At 37.5% G+C, this 12,930-nt stretch overlaps 1 protein-coding gene across 1 annotated transcript in view; it reads left to right on the top strand.

The window, feature by feature from the left end:
* Nucleotides 1–12,930, top strand: part of SKAP2 (src kinase associated phosphoprotein 2) — a 560,398-nt gene that overhangs the window by 483,220 nt on the left and 64,248 nt on the right. Inside the window, exon 10 of the mRNA XM_053714166.1 lies at nt 10,345–10,425. Coding sequence (XP_053570141.1) covers nt 10,345–10,425 — 81 coding nt within the window. The remainder of the gene's footprint in view (nt 1–10,344; nt 10,426–12,930) is intronic.

Raw genomic sequence — 12,930 nt, 5'->3', positions numbered from 1 at the left:
CCAATCAGGATGATTCCTGTGCCACCTCAGAGGTGGCGGATGAGTTAAAGAGCCGCTGTCTTACAACCGCTGCTTCTTAACTTTTGTTTCCAGAGAGCCTGAAGGCTCGGCCGGAAACTGCTGCATTCAATGCATGATATTTCAGCCCCTTGGAATATACCCACTGACTTCTCATGGATAACTAAGCTACATACCTATCTCTAAAATTGCCAAACAGAGGGTGGTGCTGAAAACAAAGAGCTATGGGATATGGTGGGTCGTTATATCACAGGTATTTGACCAAAATAGAAAAAAAATATAATATTTAAAGAGTTAGTGAACCCAGATTTTTTTTGTAGATTTAAAAACATTATATATAAAAATTACAGTCTGCAATTAACACAAATTAAATTTTTTACCGTTTCCCTGTAATTTCTATTACATAATAGTACTGCTGCCAAAGCCATTCTTAGGCTTATTATGAAAGCCCAATAATAATGTTCTACCTGGGTAGAACAATCATGGCACCCGGCATGCACAGTCCGTCCCCTTCTGCGTCTCATGCATGTGCATAGCGCATTTATAACCCTTCAGATAATCTAAATATTGAAATGAATACATACTGTGCTGAATAGCATTGCTGTTTTGACGTAGTGTGTGCACACATTGTGACAAACAAAGAAGGTGGACATGCTGGCTTTGGTTAAGGGCGCATGCGATAGATCATAAAGATTAATGTGCATGCGATTTGTAGAGTGTGTTTCTATGAGTAATATGTGCTGGTACATGCCGCTCAAAGGAGCTTACGTAACAGAGAGCACTCAGGTTGCCTACAGTTATTGGCTAATGCAAATTAGCCTTACGTTGGGTTTGAAAATGAGGCAATATTACAAGTAGGATAGAGGGGAAACTGCACATAAGCGACATTGTAAAGTATTGGATCATTTCATTATTGTATATTTGACTACCGGATGCTGTAAGGTTAAAAAGCAGAAACCGCTTCTTTTTCCTCTCTGCCACCTCAGAAGTAGGGATATCAATCACCCTGATACTCGTTTGTTCGTAGTGATTGGCATGCCCTGCAGGGGGCGGCATTGCACAAAAATCCTTTTGCAGTCTAAAAGTGGGTACACACAGTATATTAAGGATTCAATCAAACTGTTCAGTCTTTGTCAATTATTATTATTCCACTAACGTTCCTTTTCTAGTTTTTTTTATCCTACTAATGTTCCTTTCTGTAGTGTTAACCTATATCACACCACTTAGTGGGAATAAAGTTCCTTACAGAATTTTTATAGTTTAAAAAGATAAATAATAGTTATATTAAAATACTTTTTTTTTTATCTTTGTGATTACCTTGTATCTAAGTGTCTGCAGACTTCCCCCTTATTTCAGTTCTTTTAACAGACTTGCATTTTAGCCAATCAGTGCCCTCTGATAAGTAACTCCACGGGCGAGAGCACAATGTTATCTTTATGGCACACACGCACTAACACTGTTTAGCAGTGAATAACTGTCAAATGCATTCAGATAAGAGGTGGCCTTCAAGGGCTTAGAAATTAGCATATAAGCATTCCTAGGTTTAGTTTACAACTAAGATTACCAAGAGAACAAAGCAAATTTGATGATAAAAGTAAATTGGAAAGTTGTCCCTTTAATGTGGTGCCTTTGTAAACTCAAATGCATTCCGTGTATTTAAACCCTATTGCTGGGTTGAAGCTCCTTGAAAGTTTACCAACTTTCCTCAAATAGGTCAAACCTTACCGGACCTCCAAAGGTTGCTGTGTGTAGAGCTTCCACTACTATCAGCGTCTGGGCGTCTTCTAACCATAGTTACTTTTCCTTGTTGGTAATCACGTGACCCTTGTAAGCCAATCAGGAAACCGATAATTGTTAAAGACTTTACAATGCAGCTTGAATACTCAGTTTTTGAAAGAGTTATTTCAGCTATTATTTGCAATATCACTGTAGTTATTTCAGTAGTCACTTGTCTGTGGCCTAAAGCCCAGATTGGCTCCTTCAAATAAGGCAAATGGTAGGTGAAGTTTGGCTATTAAAAAAGAACTGCAGCTAAAAGGATCTTATTTTGTGTTATATGTTATTCTATAGGAACACAACAGAAATGTCTTGTAATTACAAACGCCTAGATTTAGAGTTTTGTCGGTAAAGACCTGCGTAGCTAACGCTGCTTTTTTTCCCAACGCACCTTTTAAACAATGCTGGTATTTAGAGTTGTCTGAGTGGCTGCGTTATGCTCTGAAAATGGAGCGTTGTGCATAATTTAACGCCACTTCAACCCTCAATACCAGCGTTGCTTACGGTAGCGGTAAGCTTGCAAAACGTGCCCGTGCACGATATCCCCATAGGAAACAATGGGGCAGTTTGGGCTGAAAAAAACCTAACACCTGCAAAAAAGCAGCGTTCAGCTCCTAACGCAGCCCCATTGTTTCCTATGGGGAAACATTCTCTAAGTCTGCACCTAACACCCTAACATGAACCCCAAGTCTAAACACCCCTAACCTTACACTTATTAACCCCTAATCTGCCGTCCCCGCTATCACTGACACCTGCATTATACTATTAACCCCTAATCTGCCGCTCCGGACACCGCCGCAACCTACATTATAGCTATGAACCCCTAATCTGCTGCCGATAACATCGCCGACACCTATATTATATTTATTACCCCCTAATCTGCCCCCCAAACGTTGCCGCAACCTACCTACACTTATTAACCCCTAATCTGCCGACCGGACCTCGCCGCCACTATAATAAATGTATTAACCCCTAAACCGCCACACTCCCGCCTCGCAAACACTAGAATAAATTTTATTAACCCCTAATCTGCCCTCCCTAACATCGCCGCCACCCACCTACAATTATCAACCCCTAATCTGCCGCTACTATAATAAAGTTATTAACCCCTAAAGTCTAACCCTAACACCGCCCTAACATAAATATAATTTAAATTAAACGAAATAATATTCCTATAATTAGATAAATGAATCCTACTTAAAACTAAATACTTATCTAGAAAATAAACCCTAATATAGCTACAATATAAATAATAATTACATTGTATCTATTTTAGGATTTATATTTATTTTACAGGCAACTTTGTATTTATTTTAACTAGGTACAATAGCTATTAAATAGTTATTAACTATTTAATAGCTACCTAGTTAAAATAATTACAAAATTACCTGTAAAATAAATCCTAACCTAAGTTACAATTACACCTAACACTACACTATCATTAAATTAATTAAATAAATTAACTACAATTAGCTAAACTAAAATACAATTAAATAAGCTATTCTATAATACAAAAACAAACAAACACTAAATTACAAAAAATAAAAAAAATATTACAAGAATTTTAAAACTAATTACACCTAATCTAAGCCCCCTAATAAAATAAAAAAGCCCCCCAAAATAATAAAATTCCCTACCCTATTCTAAATTACAAAAGTAATCAGCTCTTTTACCAGCCCTTAAAAGGGCTTTTTGCGGGGCATTGCCCCAAAGTAATCAGCTCTTTTACCTGTAGAAGAAAATACAATACCCCCCCCAACATTACAACCCACCACCCACATACCCCTATTCTAACCCACCCAAACCCCCCGTAAAAAAACTATCACTAACCCCCTGAAGATCTCCCTACCTTGGGTCGTCTTCACTCAGCCGAGCCAAAGTCTTCATCCAATCCGGGCGATGTGGTCCTCCATCCGGGCGAAGTCTTGATCCAAGCGGCAAAGAAGAGGTCCTCCATCCGGGTGATGTCTTCTTCCTAGCGGCATCTTCTATCTTCTGTCTTCCGGATCCATCTTCATCCCGCCGACGCAGAACATCCTCCTTCCCTGACGGACTAACGACGAATGAAGGTTCCTTTAAAGGACGTCATCCAAGATGGTAGGAAAAATCTGATTGGCTGATTCAATCAGCCAATCAGATTGAAGTTCAATCTGATTGGCTGATCCAATCAGCCAATCAGATTGAGCTTGCATTCTATTGGCTGTTCCAATCAGTCAATAGAATGTGAGCTCAATCTGATTGGCTGATTGAATCAGCCAATCAGATTTTTCCTACCTTAATTCCGATTGGCTGATAGAATCCTATCAGCCAATCGGAATTCGAGGGACACCATCTTGGTTGACGTCATTTAAAGGAACCTTCATTTGTCGTTAGTCCGTCGGGGAAGGACGATGTTCTCCGTCGGCGGGATAAAGATGGATCCGGAAGACTGAAGATAGAAGATGCCGCTTGGAAGAAGACATCGCCCGGATTAGGGGTTAAAAAAAAATTATTATAGTGGCGGCGATGTGGGGGGGCCTCGGTTTAGGGGTACATAGGTAGTTTATGGGTGTTAGTGTATGGTAAGTCAAAACTGGGAGACTAGATGAACAAAAAAGGTTTTGCTCCTCCACAGCGCCCTGAAAAGACAAAATAAATTTAAGAGACAATAAGCAAAAAATAAGTATATTGTATGCTTTGATTATAAAGCTGTTAATTAGCATGGCCGGCATTTTCTTCCAAGAAAGGTGGCAACCCTAGCTTCAACTAATTTTTTAAAGAAACAGTCAAATATAAAAGCTATCAAAGTAAAATGTATTTAGGGCTAAAATCACTAAGACATCAGGCCTAGCTACAAGTTATAAAGCCAACCCTTTGTTGGGTAGATCTCAGTTCTCTAAAATAGGGGCTAAAAAGCTATTGGTGATTTGCTGCCTAAATAAAGCAATAAAGCTCAGTGATTGTTGCAGAAGAGAGTAAACTTAACAGGGTGACTCAGGGCTAGTGTTTTTTTTTTATTTTTAAAGCAATCAAATTATGATGTTTCCAGGATATTATTTGCATTCAGTTCTTGCTTCACATGTGTCTCTTTCTATCAGTGCAACAAGGGCATGGCATATTTTAGTGAGAACAGCCTTCATTTTACAAGCTAAAACAGCAAGATCAGCTGTAAAATTATGATTTGTTATCAAATGTAATTTTTGAAAAACCACACACACACATATACTATACAGTATATATACTCACAGGTCTTTGTTCAAAGTGTTCATACATTTAATGAATGTTTTCAAGAAAAAATTCCCCTTCATCAGCATCATTATATCTTTGCACTCAGGTGGATGACCTCTGGAGGGTTTTGCTGTTGCTTGGTATTTGGATTTTATATATATATATATATTGAGCTGGAGAAAAGACCTCAAATAGTGTGTCACTTTATATCATAGTATAAACCTGACAGCTCTGTGATATAAATACAGCCAACCATCTCTAAGTGTGAAGATGACTATTCCAGATAATTTAGTTTATTTGCTGTAACCAGAATGCTTGTGCACATGCAGTGTAGTGTAATATAACCAGGTTTTCATATCATACAAAAATATATTAGAAGATTAGCATATAATAAAAGAGTGATACTCCTCACATGAATCACATCTCATTCATAATTCAAAGCCATTTATTATTTATTCTAATATTTTTCTAATATCAGTGACAATTTGGGAGCCTAAGGAACCACTGGGTTGTGTATAAACACTGTAAACGTGCATGCCTGTCACTCAAGCAAATTCACAGTATGCACAGACCAGAATGGCTGCATTTGCTGTGAGATAGGCACATTTAACACACCCCTGGGCCAATGTCAGAGCATAAAAAATGCTAAATCCGCCTTTTTTTCCTTATACTGTTAAAATAGTATGCTAGACTATACACTTTTATGTCCAGTACTGTTCAATAGTGATGAATATTTCTCAGAAACATATGTAATTCCTGGTGATTACTGACCAAGACAACTAACTTAGAATCAGATAAAAATTGACTTTTTTTTTTTAGCACACTATACGGATAATGATTCATAAAACTTAGCGAATGCATATTTTGGATCACACAGTTTAAAAAAGTATCATATGCTTTTAGTAATGATTTGCCTGTTGTAGTTAGTAATTACTGTAATAGTGTATGCATTTGTAATATAATTCTCAGGTAACTAATAGTTTTGATTATTAAAGTTTTCATATTTATAGTATATAAGTATATGCATTTTGTGATTGGTTGATGGCTGTCACATGATACAGGGGGTGGGAAAATTTGATTAAATTGAAAATTTGTTACAGAGGAAGAAGTTTCTGCTCTTATACTATCCTCTCACCTCACTACCTGTCCCCTCGACCCCATCCCAAAGCTTCTTGAAAAGCTAATATATGCACGTCTATCTCATTTCCTTACATTAAACTCCCTCCTTGACCCACTGCATTCTGGATTTCACCCCCTTCACTCAACAGAGACAGCAATTGTTAAGGTTACCAATGACCTAAATCCAAAGGCCATTTATCTCTACTTATCCTCCATGATCTGTCTGCAGCCTTTGATACCCTCCAATCTTTCGGCATCTGCAACACAGCTCTCTCTTGGTTCTCTTCCTATCTATCTAACCGTACCTTTAGTGTAGCCTTCTCTGGGGCATCCTCTGCCCTGTTACCTTTATCTGTTGGGGTACCACAAGGCTCTGTCCTCGGTCCCCTTCTCTTCTCAATCTACACGTCCTTATTAGGTTCCTTAATAAAGTCCTATGGGTTTCATTATCATTTGTATGCCGATGATACCCAAATCTACCTCTCTGCACCAGAACTATCTCCTTCCTTGCTAACCCGTGACACTAAATGTCTCTCTCATATCTCATCTTGGATGTCCTCTTACTACCTTAAGCTAAATCTCTCAAAATGTGAGCTCCTTATTTTCCCCCCTTCTTCCAAAAGCTCCACCCCCCATGTCTCTATAACTCTTGATAACTCCATCATTACCCCAACCTCACATGCCCGATGTCATGGGGTCACACTTGACTCAGATCTTTCTTTCACTCCTCACATTCAGTCCTTGGCTAAAGCCTGCCACTTCCACCTTAAAAACATTGCTAAAATTAGACATTTCCTTACCCAAGACACAAATAAGATTTTAATCCACTCACTCATCCTTTCCCGCCTCGACTACTGCAACTCTATCCTCTCTGGTCTCCCTAGCTGCCGTCTAGCTCATTTACAATCCATAATGAATTCCTCTGCCAGGCTCATCTTCCTTACACAGCGCTCTTCATCTGCCGCACCTCTCTGCCAATCCCTTCACTGGCTTCCTCTTGCCTCCAGGATTAAACAAAAAATTCTCACTCTGACACAAAGCCCTCAATTTCATTGCTCCCCCTACATCTCAGACCTTGTCTCTAGATACTCTCCCTCCAGTCCCCTTCGCTCCGCTCATGATCTCCTACTCTTCTCCTCTCTTGTTACCTCCTCACATTCCTGTTTACAAGATTTGGCCAGTCTGGCTCCCATCTTATGGAACTCTCTGCCTCGCTCCACAAGAATCTCCCTTAGTTTTAAAAGCTTCAACTGCTCCCTGAAGACTCTACTATTCAGGGACACATACAACCTTCACTAACCTTCCTATCTCCACTGCTATCCCCTTGCACCCCATAGCATGTAAGCCTATGAGCCCAGCTGTTTGTAGTTCACCTTCATAAGAGCCAACTACAACAGTGCAACTCTCAGCAGGACCCTCTACCCATTTGAGCCATGTAATTGTTTTTTATATACCACCTATGTTCATAGCACTGCGGAACCTGCTGGCGCTCTACAAATACCTGATAATAATAATAATAAAATTATTCTACAGGAAATATTCTACAGCTCATTTCAAATTTAAAGTAAGTGCTATTGCATTTTCTTTTAATTGCATATTGGTCAATTATTCAATACTACTGTATTTAGTGGTTCTTTTAAGTTCTGACTGCAGTCCTGGTCCTATCAGAACCAGTTATAGAGCCAGCCCTGGGTACCATGGAATCCAAAGAGTTAATTGCTGTTCGTGTGAAAATGCAATTGGACTGTCCCTATGTGTATACTTTTTAGTATTTCAGCTCTATATACACAAGCTCTTGGTTTATTTTTTTTTTGCTTCCATTATTTCTATAGTGGAAAACGTTAACGAGCACAATATTCTAAGTTCTGCTTTTATGTGCACATTGGGTTAGCGCTTGTGCAAAAACTATTCACTTTCAACTTGTAATACGAGCGCTACCTGACTTGCGCAAAACAAATACTTCTAGAGGGTTTAGCGTGCTAGTGGGAGCATTAAATTCTGCCCTACTTCTAATCTGGCCCTAAATAAAACATTTGTTTAGTACAGAGATAAATAATAAAGATATACAAAACCTACTTCCCCTACGCGTAACACAATATTAGCTATACATATGAAGTGCATACAACATGCCTCTGAGAAATACCTATTTGCAGTATCCTATACAGTTTGGATTGTGTGTTTATCCATGTGTATATTACAGACCAAACGTAATCGCCTAGATTAGATTACAAGTAGAGTGAAAAGTATTTTGTGCTTTAACAACGTTCAAGTACAATCAATAAAGCTATTGTTTTTTGTGCTCATATTACAAATTACATTGTCACTCGAGAGAGAGTCTGGCGCTGTAACATCTGTATGTCAGATAGCTCAGGTGCGCTAAATCCCTCACATAAAAGACTTGTATAGGGGTGCACAGTAAAATTCATGTTAGATATTCTTGACAGCTAAGCCTATGGTGCAGAAACAGTGAAGATCTTCACTTAGTTCTGCACTATACTATTAATAATAATAATGGTTTACTTCAGGTCTTAAAAAACTCTAAATTTTACAGTGATATTTGGATTACGCAGTGAGTGATATTTGGATTGCGCAGTGAATGAAAGTATCGTCTGCATTAAGATGCTTTGGTTAAAATATTTAACCATCCACTAGTAATACCAGATTTTGCGTTATTCTTTGCTAGAGCTCATGCAAAAAAATAACACACCCTGCGCTATCGATTACGCACCACTTGTAATATAGCAAAATGTTGTTGTTTTTTTAAAGCATGTATTAAGTGTTAGTGTCGCAATATCTTATGTTCTTTAGCACACTGGCAAGCAAAGGTTTCATGCGTATCCAGAAATTTACTATATTCTTTTTTTATGACCTAATCATCTTGATTTCCCTTATTTATTGATACTGTTAAATAAGAAGTATTATTGTTTGAAAACTTCTGCTACACATACATTTCATAAATTGGAAATACAAAAATTCTGTATCCTAAACCGAGTGTAAATACAGGACAGACAAAGGCAATGGATGTTTAAAAATGCTTATTGTGATTGATTTGTGACATTAATGCATTTGATCCGTATTTAGCTGGTTTTTGTTACGCATTAAGTGGGCTGTAGAACAGTAACTAATGCAAATGGATGTAAATGTGAAGTTTCTTAGTAATCAGTTTGGCTAAAATGAGTTAGTGTCCCATGAAATTGTCATTATGAATTGTGTTGTGTTGGGAGCCGCTTATTTGTGGTATGACATTTTTCTTTTTCTTATTGCCCTTGTGAATATTTACAAACCAATGTTTAAAGGGAATCTAAACATATAAACACAGTAGTTTCTATTTTTTGAAAGTTGTCAATCGCGCTGACAATTTTACCAGAAAGGCCAAAAAAGATTGATGGGACAGGTGAACCCAACTAATCTGTCAGCATGGAAGTAACAGATTAAGTCATATTGGCAGGCTGTTGTGAAAATGTTTGTGTTGCAGCTGTACGTTCTATACCTGTTTTGTGAGACCATTTCCCTTTTATTGTAAAATGTGCTGCAGGGAAAACAATGCAATGGGCACTGAAGAAAGACAACTTAAAGTAAACATTTTTAGAGACCGTCTAATGTTTCTGCATTAAAGGAACAGTCAAGTCCCAAAAAAACTTTCATGATTCAGATAGGGCATGCCATTTTAATCAACTTTCCAATTTACTTTTATCACCAATTTTGCTTTGTTCTCTTGGTATTCTTAGTTGAAAGCTAAACCTAGGAGGTTCATATGCTAATTTCTTAGAACTTGAAGGCCACCTCTAATCTAAATTCATTTTAACAGTTTTTCACCACTTGATTAGTTCATGTGTTTCATATAGATAACATTGAGCTCATGCACGTGAATTTACAGAGGAGTGAGCGCTGAGTGGCTAAAATGCAAGTCTGTCAAAATAACTGAAATAAGGGGGCAGTCTGCAGAGGCTTAGATACAAGGTAATTACAGAGGTAAAACGTGTATAATTATAACTGTGTTGGTTATGCAAAACTGGGAAATGGGTAATTAAGGGATTATCTATCTTTTAAAACAACAACAATTCTGGTGTTAACTGTCTACCTAACAGAATTCTATGATTTTATTTTTACTTTTAAACAAACAAGAGGCAGTGCATTGCTGTTATATATGTTTATTTTTTTCATATTTATTTGATTTATTTTTGTAAACCTAATCATGTACTTTCAAAATTGTTTTCTTTTTAGAAGAAGCCAACAATCCTACGAATGCGGCTGAGCCAGAGCCACCAAAAGCAAAACCGATTTCCCCACCAATCAATGCTTTAGGTAATTAGAATGCATTATTCGTATGTTTGTATTCACTCATTTAATTTATTCATATGTGTTTGGGCTGGATGTTCTGTGGCAGCTAAGCTACTTATAACCATTTAGGATGCATGAAAAGCACTTGAGAATGATTTCTAAAGTAAGCCCGTTTATACGACGTATTCCTTTCTGAATTACTTTGTAATGACTCAATTAGCTTTCATTTCTGCACAAAGGAGATTTAGTTGCATAAATTAGCGTATCATCATTGAGGAAGTGTCACAGCTAAAGGACAGTTTATAGATACAACATGCAGTTGCTGTCACACCTATGAGAATGTAATATAGACATCTGTGTATACTTTGTGCTGGAACAGAACAGACTTCTGCCATTCAGAAGCTGACAGGGAACAACAAGTAGCCCAGGGGACGGGCAATGTAGACGTCTCTGAAAAGGTCAACTTGACACAGGCTCGGACAATCGACCCGCAGTTCTGTCTACTTTGATAAAAATCAGATAAACCTAAGACCACTAATTGATCTGCAGCCTGTTTAAATGTTGTCCATGCATATCTTCATTGCATATGATTATAACAGAAAGCAACTGAATTGAAGAATAAAAGGCCAGAGACAAACGGCAATAGAATTGAAATTGGATAAGTACTTTAGTTGTAGAGAAGAAGTTGATGAAGGGTATTTTGCTATCTTCTAATGTTTGGCAGGGTGCCCTGTTGCTAATTACTGTATAACTAAAAGTGAAAAATAACTTTGTGTTGAGGAACTTGATGTAGACAAGTTTAGAAGCCTTCAAGGCATTTCCAGCTAAGTGAAAAACAAGCTCTATCACTGAACTCAAGGGCATTGTACTTTTGATAACGTAGACACCACTTGACACAAAAAATACTGAAGATGTGTTCTTATCAGAACTTTACACCTCTGCAAAGCAATGGCAAGGTTACCATATCTCTACTGCGTCCTGCAAGGAAATGTAGTCTGGGTCACCCTCCCAGCAGTACGTGCGACATAGATCACTCCTCTTGTGCTGTCAGAAGAAGGGTGGACATGGGGACCACTATCAGGAAGTACCTTTCCGGAGCTTTTTCCTAGTATGACATATGGACAGGAAGCAAAGGACTGATTTCAGGACCCACACAGGAAAGCTGGAACAGGTTGCCTTAAGTGGTTAGGCTTACGTTTGTATTTTACAGAAAGGAAGTATGCACATCACATGTCACCACTGCAAGGCACTAAAATAAGTGCACATAAAACAGTGAGAAATTAGCAATGCCCTGTGAATAGTTTATTATATTGCTGCATCTATGTGCCATTTATTTGTATTCACTTGATGCCCTCCTTTCCACAACAAATGCATTTAGTTACTACATTTAGTCTTTAAGACCATCATTTGCATTATTTTGTTTAATTAAAACATTCTTTGCTATATTTACAGCTCATGAGAAAAACTCAGGTGTTTCCTTTTTGTGATAGTGTAGATTCCTGCCAATTCTGAATAAGGGTTCAGCCAGGAGACTATATAGCTCAATCTCTTTCACCAAAACCCACTGAAAAAATCAGAAGTTTAAAATAAAATAAAAAAAAGTCACCAAGCAAATGCATTGTGGTTTCTCGGTATTTCTTGCTTTGGCTTTAGTGTACCGTGTTTAACTAACCACTCTCAGTGATTGCAGAAGTGGCCGGTCAACTTATACTGAGAAAAAAAGGGGCTTTTGTCATATTTGTCTATAATAGGAGATATAAAAATATAATTTAAAAGAGATAAGAACTAATTTTCCTACTGAGTCTTAATTTTTATTATCTGTTTTATTATTATGTTCTCTGTAATTCCTGGCTTATTAGCCTCAGTGCAACCACACGTCTGTTTGCCAATTACTTTAATATGCTGGTTTTTGTTCTACATTATGGTTGTTTTTGTATTGTAATTTGGGATTGGCTAGGAAAACTTTACAATTTACATTACACAAGGAAAATCATTTTTTTTTATAATATATGAACAGTGAGCTTTAGAGTGGATGATGTTGCTTTTAAGTGTGCATTATTGTAACCAGCTAATTACATGCTTCATTATTTTATTTTGTGTTGTACAGCACATACAGTACATCATGTGATGCATTCTGTGACTGGCTGAAGAAGCCTATAGTAAGCAAGACAGAGAATGAATACTTTTAAATGTAACATCACATAATTTAGAAATCCAAGAAGTATGGCAGCAATCAGTGGTTTTGAAAAATGGTTTTTATTTGGAGCACAGCAAACAAAGCTTGTTTGCTGTGCTCCAAATAAAAACCATTTTTCAAAACCACTGATTGCTGCCATACTTCTTGGATTTCTACTATGTTGTGAGTAGGGTTTGGTGGTACCCCTATATGGCGTGCAAGTGGTGCAGGTGCTGACTGATATTTTCTGGACTTTACATCACATAATTTAGACATCAGCAAGATAAAATATCATTTTAAACAGCTGCTATACTGAATCATAATCATCATCAAAATATTAATTCCTCAAGAAT

Source organism: Bombina bombina, chromosome 5, assembly GCF_027579735.1.
Source record: "Bombina bombina isolate aBomBom1 chromosome 5, aBomBom1.pri, whole genome shotgun sequence".
NCBI classification, from domain to species: domain Eukaryota; kingdom Metazoa; phylum Chordata; class Amphibia; order Anura; family Bombinatoridae; genus Bombina; species Bombina bombina.
Note: the sequence above shows the minus strand (reverse complement) of the source record. Positions and strands in the feature narration are given on the sequence as shown.